The 20,050-nt window shown below is 42.2% G+C and overlaps 3 protein-coding genes and 1 pseudogene across 3 annotated transcripts; 3 read left to right on the top strand and 1 right to left on the bottom strand.

Moving 5' to 3' along the window:
- Positions 1–4,118: 4,118 nt before the first annotated feature.
- LOC141838617 (uncharacterized) lies at positions 4,119–6,095 on the bottom strand. Its single transcript, XM_074726144.1, has one exon. The coding sequence runs from the start codon at positions 5,343–5,345 to the stop codon at positions 4,422–4,424; it is 924 nt and encodes a 307-aa protein (XP_074582245.1). The 5' UTR covers positions 5,346–6,095; the 3' UTR covers positions 4,119–4,421.
- A 2,638-nt stretch (positions 6,096–8,733) lies between these two features.
- Positions 8,734–9,378, top strand: LOC141838621 (uncharacterized). Its single transcript, XM_074726149.1, has 2 exons — positions 8,734–8,829; positions 8,914–9,378. Exons 1-2 carry the CDS (start codon positions 8,775–8,777, stop codon positions 9,165–9,167), a joined length of 309 nt encoding a protein of 102 aa, XP_074582250.1. The 5' UTR covers positions 8,734–8,774; the 3' UTR covers positions 9,168–9,378.
- Positions 9,379–13,887: 4,509 nt separating this feature from the next.
- On the top strand, positions 13,888–14,886 carry LOC141838620 (protein LURP-one-related 8-like). The gene is made up of 2 exons (XM_074726147.1): positions 13,888–14,240; positions 14,339–14,886. The coding sequence occupies exons 1-2, from the start codon at positions 13,992–13,994 to the stop codon at positions 14,681–14,683; spliced, it is 594 nt and encodes a 197-aa protein (XP_074582248.1). The 5' UTR covers positions 13,888–13,991; the 3' UTR covers positions 14,684–14,886.
- Positions 14,887–15,755: 869 nt separating this feature from the next.
- LOC141838611 (uncharacterized) lies at positions 15,756–17,824 on the top strand (annotated as a pseudogene).
- Positions 17,825–20,050: the final 2,226 nt, after the last annotated feature.

Raw genomic sequence — 20,050 nt, 5'->3', positions numbered from 1 at the left:
CCGAGACGAAGGGAGAACGCCGAGCCGATGCCGATAGGGACCCTAGTGCGCGATTACAGTGATGGAAAAATATTCAAAGAGACCCCTCAAGTATAGTTTATTATCCTAAAACGAATTTTTTTTGATAAATTTAGCAAATTTAAGTCAAATATTTTGTAGCAAAAAATATGTGAACTATAAATCCCAAACTGCTCTGCACAGTAGTAGGGACCCTCAGTTAAGGTCAAATATTTTGTAGCTGAAATCCAAACTGCTCTGATGAAAAATGTAAATGTAAGATAAAATAATAATAATAATAATAATAATAATAATAATAATAATAATAAAGCAAAGCAGGTACCACACTCATTGGAGTGGCGTGGTCCATCTGGCAATGATTTTCCCTACTCAACTGTTATTCGTCTAAAAGGTGGGCTCCAGAAACGACGCGGGTAAGCAAGAGATGGATCTCTGAAGCTACAGCAGCGTATAATAAAGTGTCTAGATAACTCGAACAAAAAACAGAATCTACAGCATCATTTTGTATGTACGAGTTGGGAACAAAGATAATCTTGAAAATTGCTGTTCTGGTTCACTGAATTAATCATATCGAGATGCAAAACCACCCTATTAATTATATTACTACATCGCTACTATTCCCCTTCTTTATGAGAATCTGCAGGGGTGGCACCTCTTCATTAATAGATGCACACATGATTGGTTATTATGGTTGGTCGAGTAGTTGGCATCCACCTACTTGTGCCCTTGGACAGGTGGTCAACTCCAATATTGGGGTAGTTAATAGTGCTACCAGCACAAATTCACTAAACAGCTAAGGTTGTTAGCAAAAGTCGATTCTTAATCCCTTTTAGAGATCATAATGAGGTTACTGCAACATGCTTCAACGTGGCTACGTTATTGAGCCCACTTAACTTAATGGAGTTGCATCGGGAACTGCAGATTATATATATTTTGCAGGTGGTCGTAATTTCTGATGGAGGGTTGTGATTACATCACACGTGAAGGTTATAGTCGAGATCAAGACCAAAACCAACACTCAACTTTCGAACATCTCAAAGTATCACCTTCATATCCTGCCTGCAATCTGCATTCATCCTTGCGAAAATAAACTCCATTGTCATGAACATTACTTTGTAATGCTGTTATATATACTACTTAACAGAAAGAGGAAATAGGCAGATGAATGTTCTCTGAAACAAATTAAAGCACTCAATGTTCATTTCCTGATCATCTTGGTTAACCAGACACCATATCAGTCGATCAAAGTCGACAAGAGAAAATGAATGTTCTCGGTTTACAACACATTTAGCTAAGCTTTACTCATGAACTTGGACATCAACACCAGCAGTAATTGCTTCAGTAACAATGCAACCTTTTCTCTTTTGAAAGACTACTGTCACTGTGGATAGATAAACATAAACAGGTCGCAGTCGAACTAAATCTACTGTCCCATTTTTGCTCGTTTCATTCCATTGTTGAATGGAGAAACACTGCCATTTGGATGAGGGTTGTCTTCTCTTAAACTAGAATTTAGCATTTCTAATTCCCGAAGCTGCCGTCTCTTGTAGAAATCCTGTGACTCATCTTATCATACGATGGTTATGAATGAGACAAAGCTTTACGAACGAAGATATTTTGATGAGTCTCTTTTACATGCTCATTTGTGTATAAATATGGATAAGGAATGCTGAAGTTACAGTGAAATACTCACAATTGGTTTCAGCAACTCTTCTATTTCAATCTTGTATCAATGACATTTGCAGGCAACTCAGACTCAATCGTCCCCTGAGTTTATCCTCCTTCGAAAGGAACATCCATTCATGTAATCAGTCACCCTGGCATTAGAAATTAGGGTAGAAATAGACATGGAACTGGGACTTCTATGCTGCAAGTGGCTGTTTTCGCCAAAACATTAATTAGGAAGCATGCCTGAGACTCGTATCATCTCTGCAAGCAAATAATTGATCAAACACTAGGCCGGACTAAGAGAATAAACAATAAATAACCCCCAAAATTTCATCATCCAGTCATTCTGAACTCTGAACTAACCCCAACGAACAGTAAGTCATTCATCTCCAATGTGAATCTCGCTAAGATATCGATTAAACTAGAAGACATCATTAAAGAGGAATACATATATCTTCCATCAGACTAGAAGAAACAAGAAACCCCGATCATAAAACGACAGAAAAGGAGGAGAAAATTACACGCATTAATGGTTCATGGTTGGAAAAAAGAATGTAGCCTTTGGGGAGACATTTTTGAAATGATCGAGAGATGCAAATCTTCTGAGACTTCGAGGAATCGATGGCCGAGGATATGGTTGCGCTAATTAATGAGAGCTTGTATTGTTTTCACAAGAGAATGGATTTGGGCTAAAGCACCTGCAGGAACATGAGATCGACCATGGAGCAATAAAAAACAATTTTAGGATAAAAAAACAATATTATGATGAAAGACCCTGCAAATCCTTCTGTTTGGAATACCTATAATTAAGAAAGTTTGGATTAATTGAGGAGCATATTACATCAGTAGACTGCTAGTTCCTTCCAGTATCATACATATGTTGCCACGGATCACTCGTAATCAAAGAACGTCAGCAAATCTTTCTTTTAATTAAATTTATAACTGAGTTAATTCCAACATAGCAGAATTGTAGAAGAGAATAAAAATTTGAATCTCAATGAAACTGAGATAATGCGGACAGTTAGAGTGACGGATTTTTTTTTTTTTTTTTTGCATAACAGTAGATATTGGAGTATGGGATTCTCTGATGCAGTAAAATAAAAAAGCATTCGGCAAGGCACATTGAGATGGGCAGGGACAGACGTGTGGTTTCGCCTACATCTCATATAAGAAAAATATTTTTATCCAGAAAATGAAAAAAAATATTTTATCCATAAAATTTATTCTTATCCATTGATAAATTAGGGTTCATTTAGGGTTTAGTTAATTATAATTTATCGATTTATCTCTTTAGAAATGATCGTGGGGACGAGACCTTAGGATGACAAATTCCATTTTTACAGAAAAGGAGTTGATGCACGATGCAATTCGAAAATGACCTTAAATCTGTGTGATTTCGTGGCATGGTGGGGAGTGTCAGATTACACAACCACGAGACAACTCTCAGTTGATGGGACCCACAGTAAGGATTGGTTAGCTGTCACAAGCTGGGGCTCCGCTGGTCGCATGGGGAAGATGAAGTTATCTGTGGAGCGAGCGTTCGACTCGCGTCCACCACAAATTAAAGGAATTTCGCACCGATTGCAGCACACTTTGAACAGATTCAGCAGGAGCCCAAGGTGGAGTTTTGCAAGAGAGGTGAGTGTCACCGCGTGCCACCTTCGGAGAGCTTTCTCTGTGTACGTAGAACGCAAACAACGCGGTAATTTAGCCTTTAAAAAATCGATTTATTTTCATATTATTTATTGCCTTCAGATCATCGGGCATAATTATTTGGAAAATTATGGCCACCGCTAGTGTTTGCTGGGCAGCAGCATCGAGTTAAATGCATCAATGATGAACGATCGCATTGAGAATGGGTGATCAATGATGAAGAATCTAGTCACATCCACTTCATGATGTTGACTAGGGAATTAATATTCCACTCAGCTCCTCCACCTTCCCACGCACATGAAAATTAATCAAATAAGATATTGGGATAACATTATATCTATTGATCTATTGGTCAAATGTTTTTTGTCACTACTGACATTTTAAAAGAACACACATCTCTGAAAATCAGATGAGATGAAATCTTCACTTGTTTTTTGGTTGATTTCTTTTTTCAGATCAGATGCAATCTGCACATGTTTTTAGGTCGATTCTAACTGAATAATATTTAGTATGACAGAAATAAGCAAGTAATTGCTGAATATTCAATATATTTAAAAGATAACATAGAATCTGCTAAAAATTGCAACTAGTAAGTAGTAAAAAAGAAAAAAAAAACACCTTAAACAGATGGAACAATTATTTGATTAATTCTGCATTTCTGAACACTATCATGATTTGGATTAAACAAAGCAGTATATCAACATATCATTCAGACCATTAGAACAAGTAGCATGATCAACTCTATATCCAGAGAGGAAGATTTAAATGGAGCCATGCAACAAGAAATGAATGATATCTCAAATTTATTAACAAGTTTCTTCTAAGAATGATATCCAACAAAAATATGACAGAAACATAATCGACCTGCAAGAGACACCATCTGAAAACCACAACAAAGGACATTCATTCGAACACAAACAACTTCCAAAAAGAATCAGTGTACGTACTACGCAGCAGCCGAGTTTAACCCATGTTGTAAACTTTTCAATTCGACCAATGCAAGAGAACAATCTTCAGCTTGTTCCTATGTTCAGTGATGCTCCCACCTCAAAGGAGCTTCTTTTCTTGAGAAACAATAGCACTTACATAACAAGTTCGTTCTCGAGGACTGGCTGAGTCCGAGTTACGGAAGCCACAGGAATCTGTGTGTTTCCGACCCTTGAGGTTTGCAGTGACACTCCTGCATCTGCATGCTGCTCCATCTGTGCCACCTTCTTATTCTTTCTAACCCGGCTTAAGCAGAAAACAATTAGGGCGAAGAGAACTAGAGCGATCAAACCACCAATGACACTGCCAACAATCTTCCAAACCTTAGAATTGCTGTCTCTATTGCCAGCTCTCTCGCTAGAGTTGATCACAATGGAGAAGTGGCCCAGGCGGTCTGTGGAACAGGTATTGCTCGACACCAAGTTTTCAAATTCTAGAGAGCTATTCAAACCAAACCGCACACATCTTGCACCATTTGAAACGGTAGTGACATTTGTGAAATTAATGGAGATGGGTGATTCCGAAACCACTACGCGCAATTCCGGCAAGTTTGTGGCAGACAAATTTGTTGCATCGTAAGCAAGGAGTCCAATAACTGGAGTCAGGAAGGTATAACCAGCTGGAAGAGGGTAGTATAAAGAAGACCAGTTGCCCAGATTGTGATACACCAATACAAGCCTTACAACATAGGGCTGGACACTGAGACCAAATGGGATGCTGAATTCGTTATAGCTCATTCCTTTCCTCCGCAAACTCCCACTTCTAAGCCTTATTGCTGCAATCCTGATGTCGGTGAGGTCGGAAGGCACAGTACCATCATAGATAACTCCGGTGTGGGGGCGAACGAAAGCACGGAAAGCATAATCTTGGAGAAGAGTATTCAATGAACTCGCATCATTTGCACCTGGTGATTGGCCCTCATTCTGGTGCGCAAACAACACCATAAGGAGTTCAAGAAGAACCATGAAGCGGTGAATAACCGGAACAGGTCTTAGAGTCATCGTGGACAACAAGTTCATGAACAATCTCCAATATAACGATCTCAAGTGATATCAATATTCCTAACCACTACTCCGCAGAGGGATATGGGCCAAGCAATAATTGACAGAGATTATAATATCATCTGTTCCTCCTAATCATCTCTAATATGAAAACAAAAATCTTCAAAATTTTTAAGAGCAAAATATCTAAATTGCAGTCAACCAGCAGATAATATGATTTTTCCATGAACAAAGCACCCCGATTTCACGTATAGGTTGTCTTCAAACATTGGCACATTCATGTGGATCATAAAAGGATAGTAAACTTAAAAGCAACCAATTTGCCCAAAATACCTGAAGCTAGCTGAACTGAAAGAGCCATGCAGCCAAGATTGCTTTTAACGTGAACAATGTCTCTGCTTTTTTAGCCAAGATATATTATAAATTGTCAAATGGAAGCCCAAAAGAAACACCAGCATCGACCAGAAAATTCAACCCTTTTCCAATGCCGAGCAATGGAAGAAGCAGCAAGTCGAAGTCCAAACCAGCGACGGCGAAAAAAGGAGAAGATTGTAAAATCCCAAACGAGAACCCCAAATCAAGCTGGATCGGGAGGTAACTTCGCCAAGAAATGCAGCACTGATGTCTCACCAGCCGCCGACTGGATTCTTGAGACCACGACTTGAATCAGGCGAGATTAGTACTCGAAAAAGGCCCTAAAATCTCTCCAAAGTCAACAACGGAGAGAAGAAAAAGACTTGGGCAGGCTTCTATGGATCACGAGTCAGAGATGAGGAGCGAAGGAAGACGACGAGAGCGACCCAAAATGAAAAAAATAATTAATTAAAATTCAAGAACACGCATAAAATCCCACTGTCGCCTTAAAATATCTAAAAAAACCCTCTTAATTTTAATTTTTGTACACCTTTCTGGAAGACTGGAATATTATGATTTTCTATTCAAACATCAATTTTCTCTCGCCGTAATAGTACAAACTACAAGGAGTTATCCGCGAAATTTCCACTCGCACGGCATTCTAGTCTGTAGATAAATCCTCGTCGTCGGATCCATATCGGACGGACCATCTCGAGCAATTTGACGAGATCCAGCTCGTGGTGGGGGACAACGCGGTACATTGACCGACCAAAGCCAGTGCCCAGGAGCTCGAAAGTGGACGACCTTTTCACGGGTGCGGCAAGCTTTAAAAGGCGCGCCGGTGGGAGGTGGCAGAGGAGCCGGTGAGCCGATCCGATCTTGGGCATCTGCAACAACAAGCAATCTAGGAATCGAAAGTGTGAGCCAGCTGGTAAAACAATTACTTTAATTTATTACAAATTATTTATCATTTTGTTGAATCACAATTTTTGTTGACGAGGGCACATCACATTGTCAACCGGACTCGCATCAATTTCATGCGACCCGATCGAGGCCTAGATCGATGCTAACCCACAGGATTGCCACGTGGACGTTTGTCGCGTTGTTGTCGCCACTCGGCCCGTTGAAAGAGCGGCGGGCCCCAGGATCTTGGCTGGATCGCATCTACCGCGCCCTGACGGTCTGCTGTCCTCTCTCTCCAGATCTCCGTTGTCCCTATTCGGCACGTGTCAGAACCTGAGTGGTTTCTCTTATCTCTAGATATGCGGCACAACGGAGAACGTTGTCACCAAGATCGCTGTTTTATTGATTTAATTGAATTTGCTTTCCTTGTTTGAACATCATACAGATGGTATATAGATTGCCAATCGACTGCTTGTTCGAGCAATTTTAGTAATTATTGTGTCAATTGCACACATAAGTAAGGCTCCTGTTGGAGATTGGAAGATTATAATATAGACAAAGACGAAGAATCAAACTAAATTTACATGCAGAATCGAAGTTTTGAGTTCTTCGTGCAATCTCTGGCTCTGCGACAATAATGTGGCCGTATGCATGGCTGCAATAATGACAGGATGGAAACAAGAAAGCCTTTCATGAATCGTGCTGACTCTTGCAGAAGATTTTCATTTCGAGCCTGAGGGTCAAAGAAAACTCGATCAGAAATTTGTAAAGTGAAACTTAATTTGAGTTTTGTTTGCTTGCACAGTTTAACCTTCAAATCGCTGCAGATAATTTTAGGGTTGGATCGAGGGTTTTTTAGAAGGAAAAAAAAGTTAGAACGATTGTTGATCGGCCCAATTAAGATTCGTTCATGGCCCATATAAAATAGTTGGGCGCTTTTGTCTTCATCAATTCATATAATTTGTATTCCACCAAAAAAACACACATCGGAACTTAAGATATGGAAATGTCGTTCCAGTGCAAGCAAGCAATGAAGTCTTTGGCATTTACTAAGGGCGTTTGCAAAGGACGGTCCCTGTGATTCACTGCATTAAAGAAGGCAAGTCTGGTACATGCGTGCTTGCTCGCTCGCATGAAGAACTTTCCATATTTGGGTGTGTCTTACATCTTTGCTCGGGGAAGGTGCATGGTTTCCTAGCTAGTGTGTTCATTAATGGCCCATGAATGGCCTTGTATTTATTATAAACTTGCACTTGTTTTTAGTTACTGATCTTGCTGTAGATTGTCTGATACGCTTCATTGCCCCTTCGCTTATCTAATTAAACTCCTTAAAGATGCTGACCCTAACACCTATCATCTTCTCCCACTTGTGTGGCCACATTGAGTCATATGATCTGGCATGCATATATAGAATATAGGCAAGATACTGGCAAAATCTAAAATCAATATCAATTCTTAGTACGACAATATTGAGTCACAAAATTACATAATTTCCAGTAGCTGTCTCAGTCTCACTGACCTCGCCTTTGGCACGAAGAGCAGTAACATGAATTCTCATGCTGGATACCAATTCAATGTCAATGAGTGGCAAGACAAAAACTTGGCATGCTCGAAGCATTATCTTCGACGAAAGAGGGCCACACTTTTTGGCCAACAAGACAAAGCACTCTGTCACTCTTCCTATGTACACCTTAACCAACCCACATATAATGGTTAGCGAATTGTAGAATCTTATCCTTGCACAATCGTAGCTCGATCATCACAGGACAGAATGGTAGGTGGCAATACAATATGTTCCTCTTTTTGACCATGTTTGCTAGTGCTTTTGCCTCCATCATCCTTTGAAAACCAGAGCCCGTGTTCGATTGATCGAATTGGACTGTTCGGAGCAGAACTCATTACTTTTGTTAGACCAACTCAACAGTGACAAAAAAATCTATGGTCCTGTTGGTAAAACTGAGGAAAGATGCATAAAACTAACATCACATGGATCATGACAATGAAATAAGAAGAACAAATCTCTATTTTTTGGGAAAGCATTAAAGAGATGCAACAGTTTCTCTGCAGAAAAAGAAACCTATTATTGGTCTGAGTATTGTTTTCGGATAAATATATATCAGTCACATCCTTAATATGTCCAAAGTGGCCATAAAAGCAACTCTCCCTCTCTGTTAGTGTTAGTTGACAGCCATGGCTAACCTCATGTTAACACTATCAATCCTCCTCCTCACTTTCCTCAACAGAGGTATGCAAAGTTCTTCCCAATTAGAGTTCCAATCTTCAATTTCTTCAATGATATTGGTCCTTATGATATGGCGTATGTGTGCAGGATTAGTGTTCTTCACGGCCGCCGTTGAGTACACGCCGGCGGGGTTGGCGGAGCAGCGACAGCTGCACACCGACGACCGCCGGATGCTGGAGCCTTTCCAGCTCTGCCTCGACTGCCGGTGTTGCGCTGCCAACGACTCGAGCATCTGCTCGACGATGCCGTGCTGCTTCGGCATCGACTGCAACCTGCCGGACAAGCCGTTCGGGATGTGCGCCTTCGTTCCCAATACCTGCAACTGCACCTCCTGCCAGTGATTGACTGTTCTTCTTCACGAAAAGCGAAAGAAAGTAAATTCTAGCTACTTAATTGATATTTAGATATACGAACGATCATGGTATAGGGAACTGAAAGTGAAATATAGCTTGTTGATCAATTCAATGATCTTCTCTGATCAGCTTTGATGAGGAATCTTTATGTATTTCAACTGTTTCAGATTTATTCTTGCCCACTACGGCAATTATTCAATTATTTCTTTTTTTTCTTCTTTTCTTTGGGAGAGTGTGGAAGGAATATATCATAAAATTCATTTGTGGGCAGGAGATTGCAACGATGAAAAAGGACAAATCTTTACTTCTGACTTCGTCTAACTCTGCCGTCTTGCATGATTGCATCAAAATCTATTGAGATGAATATATACTTTTCGTTTTATTAAGAATTCATAATTAAGGTCTATTTTTAGAATTAGTAAATTGGGAAAAAATAAAAAAATTATAAAACTCAACAAAGTGAAGGAGAGAAATAATGAAGGAATTATACTTTAAAAAGATTAATTGATTTTCAATTAATAAATAATTTCTTTTTATTTGATTTAAATATATAAATTATGGAGAACAACTCATATACCACCCGAAAAAATTCCTATTGCCTTGTTGATAGGGTTTGGAAAACCTCCAAAATTAATTATTAACTTATTAAAATTTCTGTTTCATCTAATGCGCTGTCGAGTTGAGGTTATATATCTTCCAAAACAAAAAATCCTGAAAAACCTCTGGAATTATTTATTAATTTATCAAAATTTCTATCTAATTTAATGCCCTGTTGTTCCTAGACTACCCTTAATGGCAGATCTAATTAATATTATCAATAATTTTAATCGCCAGGCTTAGGTTAACGAATCTAATAGCAAAATTATTTTCATTAAAAAATTTAGTGACAGACATTTTTTTTCATTTATACACATTTTTATGGCCCTTTTTCAAAAATAAAATAAAATCATTAATTGTTAGCTCCTTAGACTAATCTTCCAACATGTCTTTGTTAATCTACGACCACTACGTTGTATATATGTGAGCAAGCCTTCGAAACCTCCCTATGCAAAAGTGTGTACATATTTCCTTACAAGAGATTGGAATTGGTGAAATATAAAAGAAGGAAAGAAGAGAAGAGAAGATGAAATAGGAGCTGTCCAAGTGATGCCTACAAATGGCTATGTCTGTTTAGACGACTGTTGAATGGTTTCAGATTCGAAGACAGAGTGCCAACATGATTTAATCGAGGCAAATTATAATGTTAATCCAAAACAAAAAAGTATGATGCAGCTAGTTATGAGAAGCATTCACACATTTAGGCGCTTCTACATGAACATAAATCGATGAAACTCTGATACCATGAAAAGTTGAGTGAGATAGTTGAAAAGAGGGAGGAGATTGAGTGATTGGCTTCATTTTTTTGGTTGCTGTTGGCAGCTGACAACCCTATAATTATGTATGTATAGAAGCTTATTGGCATGTACAGAGAGCGTGATATAAAAAAGAGTCGTCAGAACTCTACCAAGTGAGGTGAAAACGCCCTGATGATTTAACTGTCTTTCTGCAGTATACACTGATAGAAGTTCATATGACATACTGATAATTCATTTTTATTTTTTGAATAAATGCATCTTCTAACAGAAGATTTGATTGTCAGCTAAAAAAAGCTTTTAACTTCAAGTTATCTTCATTTGAGATCATATATGTGAATCCTCGCAGATTGTCTCATCTATTGTTTCAGCGACCTTTCTGTTGTAGAGAGAGACAATGATAAAGCATTTATGACTCATAGGGCAAGCATCTGATTTCGCATTGTCTGAGACAGATCAAGAATTTTGTAGATTCACGTTTGAGAAGTGCTAGTAGGTATGCTTAACTCTATTAAATTTATATGGAAGAATTTCAGAGAAGTGCCAATAGGTGTACAGTGCAACAATTTGCTTTGGTTTCTTGTCATTAGAACAATTAAAATGTTGATTAGAAGTCAGCTCAAAATCTTGTGTAGCAGTAGAAGATAGAAGACACTAAAAACTACAAGTGGATCTGTAACGACCCGGCCCCTCGGGCGACCCAACTGGCGGCCCCTTGGCGGTCCCTTGGGCGGCCCAACTGGCGGCCCAACTGGCGACCCCTTATGTCGTCAACCGACGACCCTCGGCCGTGTCGTTACTCACTAGGTCTTCCCACCCCTGGCCAGTGGATTTTTGCCTTCCCCAGGATTCGAACTCTAGACCTCCAGGTTAAGTACTAGAGTTTATGAATCCTGGTAGCCAAGTGAGAGTCTCTCACTTGGCTACTAGGATTCATAAACTCTAGTACTTAACCTGGAGGTCTAGAGTTCGAATCCTGGGGAAGGCAAAAATCCACTGGCCTGGGTGGGAAGACTTAGTGAGTAACGACACGGCCGAGGGTCGTCGGTTGACGACATAAGGGGTCAATTGGGCCGCTAGTTGGGCCGCTAGTTGGGCCGCCCAAGGGGCCGAGGGGCCGGGTCGTTACAATAAAAAGGCGCCTTTTTATTGTAACGACCCGGCCCCTCGGCCCCTTGGGCGGCCCAACTAGCGGCCCCCTTGGCGACCCCTATGTCGTCAATCGACGACCCTCGGCCGTGTCGTTACTCAATAGGACTTTCCACCCCTGGCCAGTGGATTTTTGCCTCCCCCAGGATTCGAACTCTAGACCTCCAGGATAAGTACTAGAGTTTATGAATCCTGGTAGCCAAGTGAGAGCCCCTTTCTTCGTCCTTCTCACTTGGCTACCAGGATTCATAAACTCTAGTACTTATCCTGGAGGTCTAGAGTTCGAATCCTGGGGGAGGCAAAAATCCACTGGCCAGGGGTGGAAAGTCCTATTGAGTAACGACACGGCCGAGGGTCGTCGATTGACGACATAGGGGTCGCCAAGGGGACCGCTAGTTGGGCCGCCCAAGAGGCCGAGGGGCCGGGTCGTTACAGGATCATACTCAATAGTCATTACAGGAGAGCATGCATAACTTACCCTTCAGAGTTGACCAACTTAAGCAAGATATAACCCTTCTGGCAATCTGTGTGAAAAATTTACAATGAGTCAATGATTATGAATTGAGTAGTAGCTATTTAATCATCCATTTTACTCACAGGCTGCAGCATTATTATAAGATAATCGTCTGCAAGGGGGAATAGAGCAATGTAAGTGCAAAAATTTTTGATTTCAAAGTGCCTTATGTTATATGGCGTGGCCTAATTAACATATTCAACTGCAATCTAGAGTTGAGAATATTTTCAGTCAACTGTATCTCCATGAGGATTTCAAATAGTTCATATGTTATCGTGATCTCTGCATTAATTAGTTGAAACTGTAAACTAGTTCCTAGAGTTTCTGCCTCAACAAACCTGAATTTACTGTACAACACGCAGTTGTGCTTCATTTCTGTGGTGTTGGTCATTCAGAGTGTTTTCCATAATCTTTTATATATGGTTTTCCATTTAAAAAATTAAGACACATCCGATCCATCATGAGAATTCTCATTGATTAGCCATCAAAACCATGATTTGATTTGCCATGTGGCTGTCCCTGTAGAAGGTGGTGTGCCCACTCAATGCAGGACCATGCATCTCGGTAGCAAGTTAGTGTTTGATAAGAGCCCTTCTTGCAACGTTGTGCTGAAATCGACGACATTAGCATTGCCTGATAAAGTCCCCTGCTACTTCTGTCCCCCCAATGGAAGAGTTCCAACGTGACCTGTTGCCATCGTTTAATTTGTCAGTACGTACTCCAGGATGGTTATCATTTGCTAGCTAGCTCTGAATTAATTCTCTTAATTAAATCCCTCTAGCTGTGAGCTTAATTTAACTGTAATTACAACTTAAACTTAATTCGGATACTCATGGTGTCTGGTGTAACTTTGATACATCTTATTCAAGCCAACTTGCCTTAAGTTCAGGTTCGAGTAATTAAGAAAACTCAGATTAATTTCTTGTAACAATTAGCGTTGTAGTTAAATAAGAATATTAGGCTCAAAACAACAACTAAACAAGCTAAATAATCTTAATCGAAAGGTTTACAAACTCGGTTACTTCGACAAGCTAAAAGACTAAGTGGAGATTAATCATATGGATCGATTGAATCAAATATGTCGAATAAGTTACACATATTCAGATGCAAAAAGTATTTTAGCCGTGTTGATTGGAGCAAGATTGACTTGAAAAGTATTTTAATGCTCGGAATTGACTAGAAGCAAGGAGAATATCGTGGACCAAGACTAATTATTTAAACACGAGAAACAGACTCATGTCACCGAATTTGTTAAATCATCATTAGAGCAAATTAAATTAATGATGTGATAAGTCCCGCAATTAAAATTAAAGACTCTATTTCACAAGAATTCTCGCCCATGTATTTATGTGGTGAAAATCCTCGTTCCCACCATCTTACGCTTTTGTTTTCTCAACCGTATATATATATATATATATATATATATATATATATATATATATTTACTTTATTAATTCATAAATTATAATAGCTCCAAAATTCCTTATGCGGCCAAACCGGCCATGGTCCTCTGGATGATCACTTCTTTCCGACTCACTGAGTCACTTTCAATTGGCCATGTGTTTCCTCTTAGCTTCAAAGTAAGTGCTTATCTTCAAACATGTTCTCTCAATTATTTGGAAAGTTTTTTCTAAGAAAAAAATATTACGCGTAATTTAATTAATTATTGTCTCTTTTTCTCAGGCCCTTGCCTCGTTTATATATATCTTCTAGATCTCCTCCGACGATGGCAGAGTTAGAGCAGAACAACGAATAATAGTGCATCTTAGCCGGAGAAACTATAATTCCGGCGGGAAAATGGCGAAGGTTCATCCAAACACCGAAGAATATTGCATCCCAAGCGTCGAGGTCGCCGGCGACAGGAAAGATAAGAGCAGGGTGTTGACGGTGTGGAGGAAGTCCCTTCTCTTCAGTTGCAGCGGCTTCACGGTTTTCGACGACGAGGGAAATTTGGTCTTTCGAGTCGATAATTACGGCTCCGGCCGTGCCGGTGAGGTCGTGCTAATGGACGCCGCCGGGAAGCCCCTGCGCACTGTCCGGCGAAAGGTGCGTGATACTGTGTGATTAATTCTTAGTTTTTTTTTTGTTGACAAAATGCGAGTTTTGATTAGATCTTAATTAGATTGGTTTTCAATTTGATGCAGAAGTTGAGTCTCGGTGGGAATTGGAAGATATACAACGGCGAGGAAGCCGTCAACCCCGTCTACTCCGTCAAGAAGCAGTACGCCAAGGCCGCCCTCGTTCACGTGGCAGCCTGCCGGCGGCGCTGCAGCAGCGCCGCCGCCGGGTACGAGGTGGAGGGGTCGTACGCCAGGCGGAGCTGCACGGTGTACGACGAGCAGCGGCGGGCGGTGGCGGAGGTCCAGCGGAAGGAGGCCGTCGGCGGGGTGGGATTCGGAGACGACGTGTACCGCCTGGTGCTGCGTCCGGGGGCCGACGCGTGCTTCGCCATGGCCGTTGTCGTCGTCCTCGATCAGATGTTCGGATAAAGCATCTCTCCGATCAAAACCTGAGATCAACACAAATTTTGCATGAATTTTTGTTTGTTTGTTCGTTTTTGTAAAAAAAATAGCTTAATTCTCTTCTAGCTCATGGTTTTTTCCCAAATCCAATCATGAAGATCGAAGGTGAGCCATCATCAAAAATGTATTAAAAAAAACTTTTTTAATCACAAAATCAGTTGCTTAGAGCATATATATATATATTGCATCCACATAATAACTCTCAAGTAAATTGTAAGCTAAGCATTCTCTCAAGTATATTGATTCATAGCTTGGATTTCGATAATGGCAGCGTTTCAAAGACAGACAAAAGAAACCAAGAGAGAATTAAGAAACATAGCCAGGATTCAACTAAATTCTATTCCAATTTCCAAATGCATTCAAGTACCTCTGAAAACGTAACTATAGTTTTATGGTGTGTAGCAGTTACAGAGATGCAGCAATATGGATCGAGAAGAACTAAGAACGTCTAGAAGATGAGAAGAAACTAGTTCGAAAACTGAGAAGCTTCAGCTTGCAGTTCATAAACCCATATAACGAGCAGTTGCAATAAAATTAAGAAACATGGAAACTGATAGCAACAAAACGAACTAAATTTAGAGGAAATAAGTAAGAACCATCAACACCCGATTCCAATCGACTTCTGTAGGATTCTAGTGATTTAGCAAATGACTAGATGATCAAACTGGATTGGTTCAAGTTGTTTCCTGAAAAATCTACTTAAAAAAAAATTGTTTAAAGTTTTTTTTTCAGTATTTAGTTAGGAGAGTAAATTAAAAGATCATGATTAATAAAAAATATAAATTGTTTAAGTAAGAAATAATAAATATTATTTTCTTATTTATTTGTAAGTGATTACTCTATTAAAATAAACCCGTTCTTTCTCAACTGTCCATCCATATTTGGTCGGGTTGAATAGGTCAAATAGTTTATTAGGAAAACAAAAATTAATTCAGCATTTAATTAAATAATTGAAATCCAACTGCCTCTCCAGGTCCACCATCATTCGTCGAAAAAGTCAGCAGTCAACGCCAACAGCACTAGACGACAACAGGGAGTGATGGCTTTCGCGGTTTCGCCTCCCGTGAAGTAAGCCATTCCTCATCATGCCTTCCAATCTTTCAGAGCTCGGTCAACTCCACTTCACCACACACTCGCCGCCGCCGCCGGAAAAATGCTCCTTTACGTGTTCCTCGCCGCCCACTTCCTTCTTGCCTCCTGCCGCGTCAGTGTTTCGGTCGCCGCCGCCACCTGCCCCTACGACTTCGCCTCTTCCATTCACATGATCCCTCCCGCCTGCTACGCGAACGTCTCCGCCCCCTCCGCCACCAGTTGCTGCTGGTACGTCTACATGGCCATGACTTACGCCGCCATCCGCTACGGAAACCTCACCGGTGCGGCGTTCCTCCCCCCGGAGACCGCCTCCGCATGCTCCGCCGTCTTTGCCGCCGATATCGTCAGCGGCGGTCTCGTCAAGCCCTCCCTCCTCTCCAGCTCCAGCTGCAACGTCCGTACCTCCCTACTTGCCGCCTCCGGCGGCCCCTGCCAGTTCCCCAATGTCCGATCCATCCTTTCTACCGCCAATTTCTCCCGCGCCTCGCGCCTCTGCGCCTCCCCTGCCGCCGGTGACCTCTCCCTGGACGCGTCCGCCTCCTGCGCCTCGTGCCAGACCGCTGTCATCTCTGCCACTTTCGCGCTGCTGGACGCTACCAAGACCAAGGAGTTCGTTCCCTGCGGCGTTGCAGCCACGCTTGCGATCTGGTCCCCTTGTGCTCCTTCCCCTTCTCGTTTCATTTCCTACGCCGGTTGCATGCTCCAAGTCCTCGAAAACGTCGGCGGCCTCGGCACAAGTAACCTCGTTCCCTCCCCTCCGCCGCCTTCTCCCATCTCATCAGCTCCCCCCTCCTCGTCGTCCTCTTCCAATTTCAGATCCATCAAAATCGCCCTCGGCTCTGCTTCCGCCGGCCTCCTCTCTCTCGCCGCCATCATCTTCCTCGCCTTCAAAATACGCCGGCCAAGGGTCGCCGCCTCCGATACGGACGACCTCAAGCACCCTCGTCCACCACCGTCGCCTTCCGCTTCCCTTCTCCCCACTGACGGCATCTACATCTTCACCAAGGCGGAACTGATGGCCGCCACGAACGGGTTCGACGAAGGTCTCCTCCTCGGTCAGGGCGGCGCCGGCAAGGTCTACCTGGGAAAGCTCCCTAGCGGGCAGCCCGTGGCCATCAAGCGCATCAACCGAGAGCGCAAGGTGGCCGAGTTCTACGCTGAGGTCGCCATCCTCGCCAAGCTCCGCCACCGCAACCTCACCACGCTAGTCGGCTACTGCCTCGGCGAGCGGGAGCACTCGCTGGTGTACGAGTACATGGCGGGCGGCAACCTCGCGCGTGCTCTCTCATCCGGGGAACTGACGTGGTGGCGTAGGTTAGAAGTGGCCGTCGATGTGGCAGAAGGGCTCGCCTACCTGCACGGCCATCCGGAGGGGGCAGTTGTCCACCGGGACGTCAAGCCTACGAACGTGCTGCTCACAGAGGCCGGGCTCGCGAAGCTGTCCGACTTCGGCGTGTCGCGCGTGGTGCCTCCGGGCGATGGCCACGTGTCCACGGAGTTGGTAGGGACAGTGGGCTACGTCGATCCGGAGAGCTTCCCGGCGGGGCAGGTTTCGGAGGCCACCGATGTGTACAGCTTCGGGGTGGTTCTGCTCGAGTTGGTTACGGGGATGCGGGCGGTGGTGCCGACGCCCACAGGAGGGGCCGAGTCGATCGTCCACGCGGCGCGCGCCTCGGGTACGCGGTCAGCATCGACGGACGAGCCACCGGTGGTCGATGCCAGGCTGGGCGAGTATTGGGATCGGCCCACCGTGAGCGCGGTGTTCGATCTCGCCTGTTGTTGCGTGCGACCTCGAAAGGCAGAGCGGCCGACAATGGTGGAAGTGGCGGCGGTACTAGCAGCTGAACTTGCGGACTTAAAGGCACGTTCGGGGGACTTGTCCACGACGACATCGCCGCTGCAAGAGGAGTCCTCCGTGCCATCGTCGACCACGGCCGGCCCTTAATTCTCATGGATCTGAACGGAACCTAACGACTATACTCGATTCGTGATATCATGCTGCACGAAATAGTGCAGAGAGAATTGTTAAATGAAGTTCAAATTGCGATAATATCAAGATAATTGATTCGAAAACTCAAATTCCATTTGACTCCGCTACTAATCGCAACTAGAACACACGCAGTGGCATAGCTTAATGAAGTTCGATAAAAATAATAGAAAACGTTGAATTTCAACTTTTGTTTCTTCGAGCATTAACTCGAAAAAAAAAATCAATATCCAATTCATGGCAGTGGTTATCCATCCCTTTTACATCATTTAAGTTAATGTCCTGCACAACCACTTTCGGTTAGTTGGTACATTGAATTCTTCATGAAACTTATTTCGATTCTCTACTGTTGATTTTTTTTTTTTTCAGTTTTTGAATGCCGGTTTGGACGTGGACTGGGCCGAGCTTACGTCGTCTCCCCTCGGGCTCTTCAGAAAAACGAAATGGCCGGCCGACTAAAATCTGCATGATGATTAGTGTCGTCATTAAATCACTGACATATTAGTTTAGCGCCTTGATAACCTCGCCAATTTCACGTCTTCTTCCCTAATAAAATAAATGGATTAAATCAACCTCGTAGTTAACGTGCGAAATTAAGACGACGACGAGGTGCATGGGACAAAACTAGTACGAACTACGAAGGGCCTCCACATTGTTGTGTGAAGACCTGTGCATTAATGGTGCCTTGCTATTTAACTCCGCCCACGCATTGCATTATTCCGGCAACAAATTCAATCGTCTCTGCTCGATCGTCCGCCGTGGCCATGAAAGCGATGGAGAGCGCTCCGGCGGCGTTCCTCTTCCTCCTCCTAATCTCGAGGTTAGACCTCGCTGCCTCTAGGATTCCTTCCCCGGCTCCTTCACCTGCGCCTTCTCCCGCTCCGTCACCGGAGAACATTCTCACACCCGTGCCCGTGACCCCGCCTCCGGCATTCGCACCTCCGTATTCGCTGCCAGCTGCGGTCGACGCCGAGACGAGCGATGAGGTCCCGGACCTGGTAAAGGAAAGAGAAGAGGACGCGAGCAGAAGCACGACGGTAATAGCCGTGGTGGTAATGGGGGCGGCCATCTTGGTGTGGATGGTGGCAGTGGTGTACCGGAAGCGACGAAGCAACGGAAGGCGGTCAAGGTATGTCGCCGGCCACGCCGCCGCACGTCGGCGGGGGATCCTTTGAAGAAGACTATCTCTTTTAAGACGCGCGGACGCTATTCAAAATTTCATAACCTAATTATTTCTCCTATTTTATTCTTTCATTTTTAAAAATCACTCTTAATAATTACGTGGAGTACTTACAGATCAAAATTGGATAATTAATCAAATGACAAGATGAGTTTCTAAGATTCTGCTACTGATTGGATAGCCAGATCTTCATATTATTAAAACAAATAAGATAAGTGTTTCATTCAAAAAAATAAAAAGGACTATAAAAAAATAGTTATCTTTTATATTAATAATTAGTGAAGCGAGATATTGTAATTTGTCCTTTGATTGACTATTTAATTCGTGGTGTATCCATTGATAGTTAGCCGGTCAAAATGTGCAAAACAAAAGTTGACCATTCAATGTCGTGATACCTTCAAGATTCGTTGTTGTGGTTCTTAATTAATTCCGCTTGCCAGAATAATGATAAATAAAGGCACGGTATCTAAAAAACTCATGAAAAAATATTTTTTATAAAAATATAAAGAATTTTCTTTCAAGAAGAAATAAGTTTGAAATATATATATATATATATATATATATATACAACAACCCCCCCCCCCCCCCCCCCCCCCCCCCCCCCCCCCCCCCCCCCCCCCCCGAATTTAAGAATTTAATTGTACAAATTTAATTTTCATTATATTTGTTTCTTCGAGACTATCTTTAACCCCGTTAATACTTTTTCATTTGAGAAAAAAGTCATAATATTAAATTCCTCATGTATTAGTAAATATTTCAAGAGTCGTTTAATTTGATGATTTCAAAATTCTATTGGTTATTTTTGTGAAGTGGATGGAGAAAAATGCGACTTTATCTATTTGTACTATTCTAGTGAACTTACTCTTGTAGTTGTAACTCTATAAATTTCCTTTTCGTATACGCTTGTTGAACAACGATATTTACAATTAAAAAAAAAATCTAGGCGAGAATTTCATTCATAATATAATTCTTCAACGTTTGGGCACAATTTCGAAATCTTATCCAAATGAGTTAGCAAATGAGGACTTAGAATGAGTCCTTTTGACTGAAATTAATTTATCTTAACGTGTGTGAA

The sequence above is a fragment of the Curcuma longa genome, chromosome 11 (genome assembly GCF_044706935.1).
Source record: "Curcuma longa cultivar G26 ecotype Majalengka, Jawa Barat chromosome 11, ITB_CL_G26_1.1, whole genome shotgun sequence".
Lineage (NCBI taxonomy): Eukaryota > Viridiplantae > Streptophyta > Magnoliopsida > Zingiberales > Zingiberaceae > Curcuma > Curcuma longa.
Note: the sequence above shows the minus strand (reverse complement) of the source record. Positions and strands in the feature narration are given on the sequence as shown.

What these genes read in the sequence shown, in the direction of transcription:
- LOC141838617 (XM_074726144.1), bottom strand. Translation starts at nt 5,345, where the DNA reads ATGAACTTGTTGTCCACGATGACTCTAAGACCTGTTCCGGTTATTCAC.
- LOC141838621 (XM_074726149.1), top strand. Translation starts at nt 8,775, where the DNA reads ATGGCTAACCTCATGTTAACACTATCAATCCTCCTCCTCACTTTCCTC. An exon ending in CCTCACTTTCCTCAACAGAG is followed by an intron (nt 8,830 to 8,913) that starts GTATGCAAAGTT and finishes GTATGTGTGCAG; the next exon opens with GATTAGTGTTCTTCACGGCC.
- LOC141838620 (XM_074726147.1), top strand. Translation starts at nt 13,992, where the DNA reads ATGGCGAAGGTTCATCCAAACACCGAAGAATATTGCATCCCAAGCGTC. An exon ending in TGCGCACTGTCCGGCGAAAG is followed by an intron (nt 14,241 to 14,338) that starts GTGCGTGATACT and finishes AATTTGATGCAG; the next exon opens with AAGTTGAGTCTCGGTGGGAA.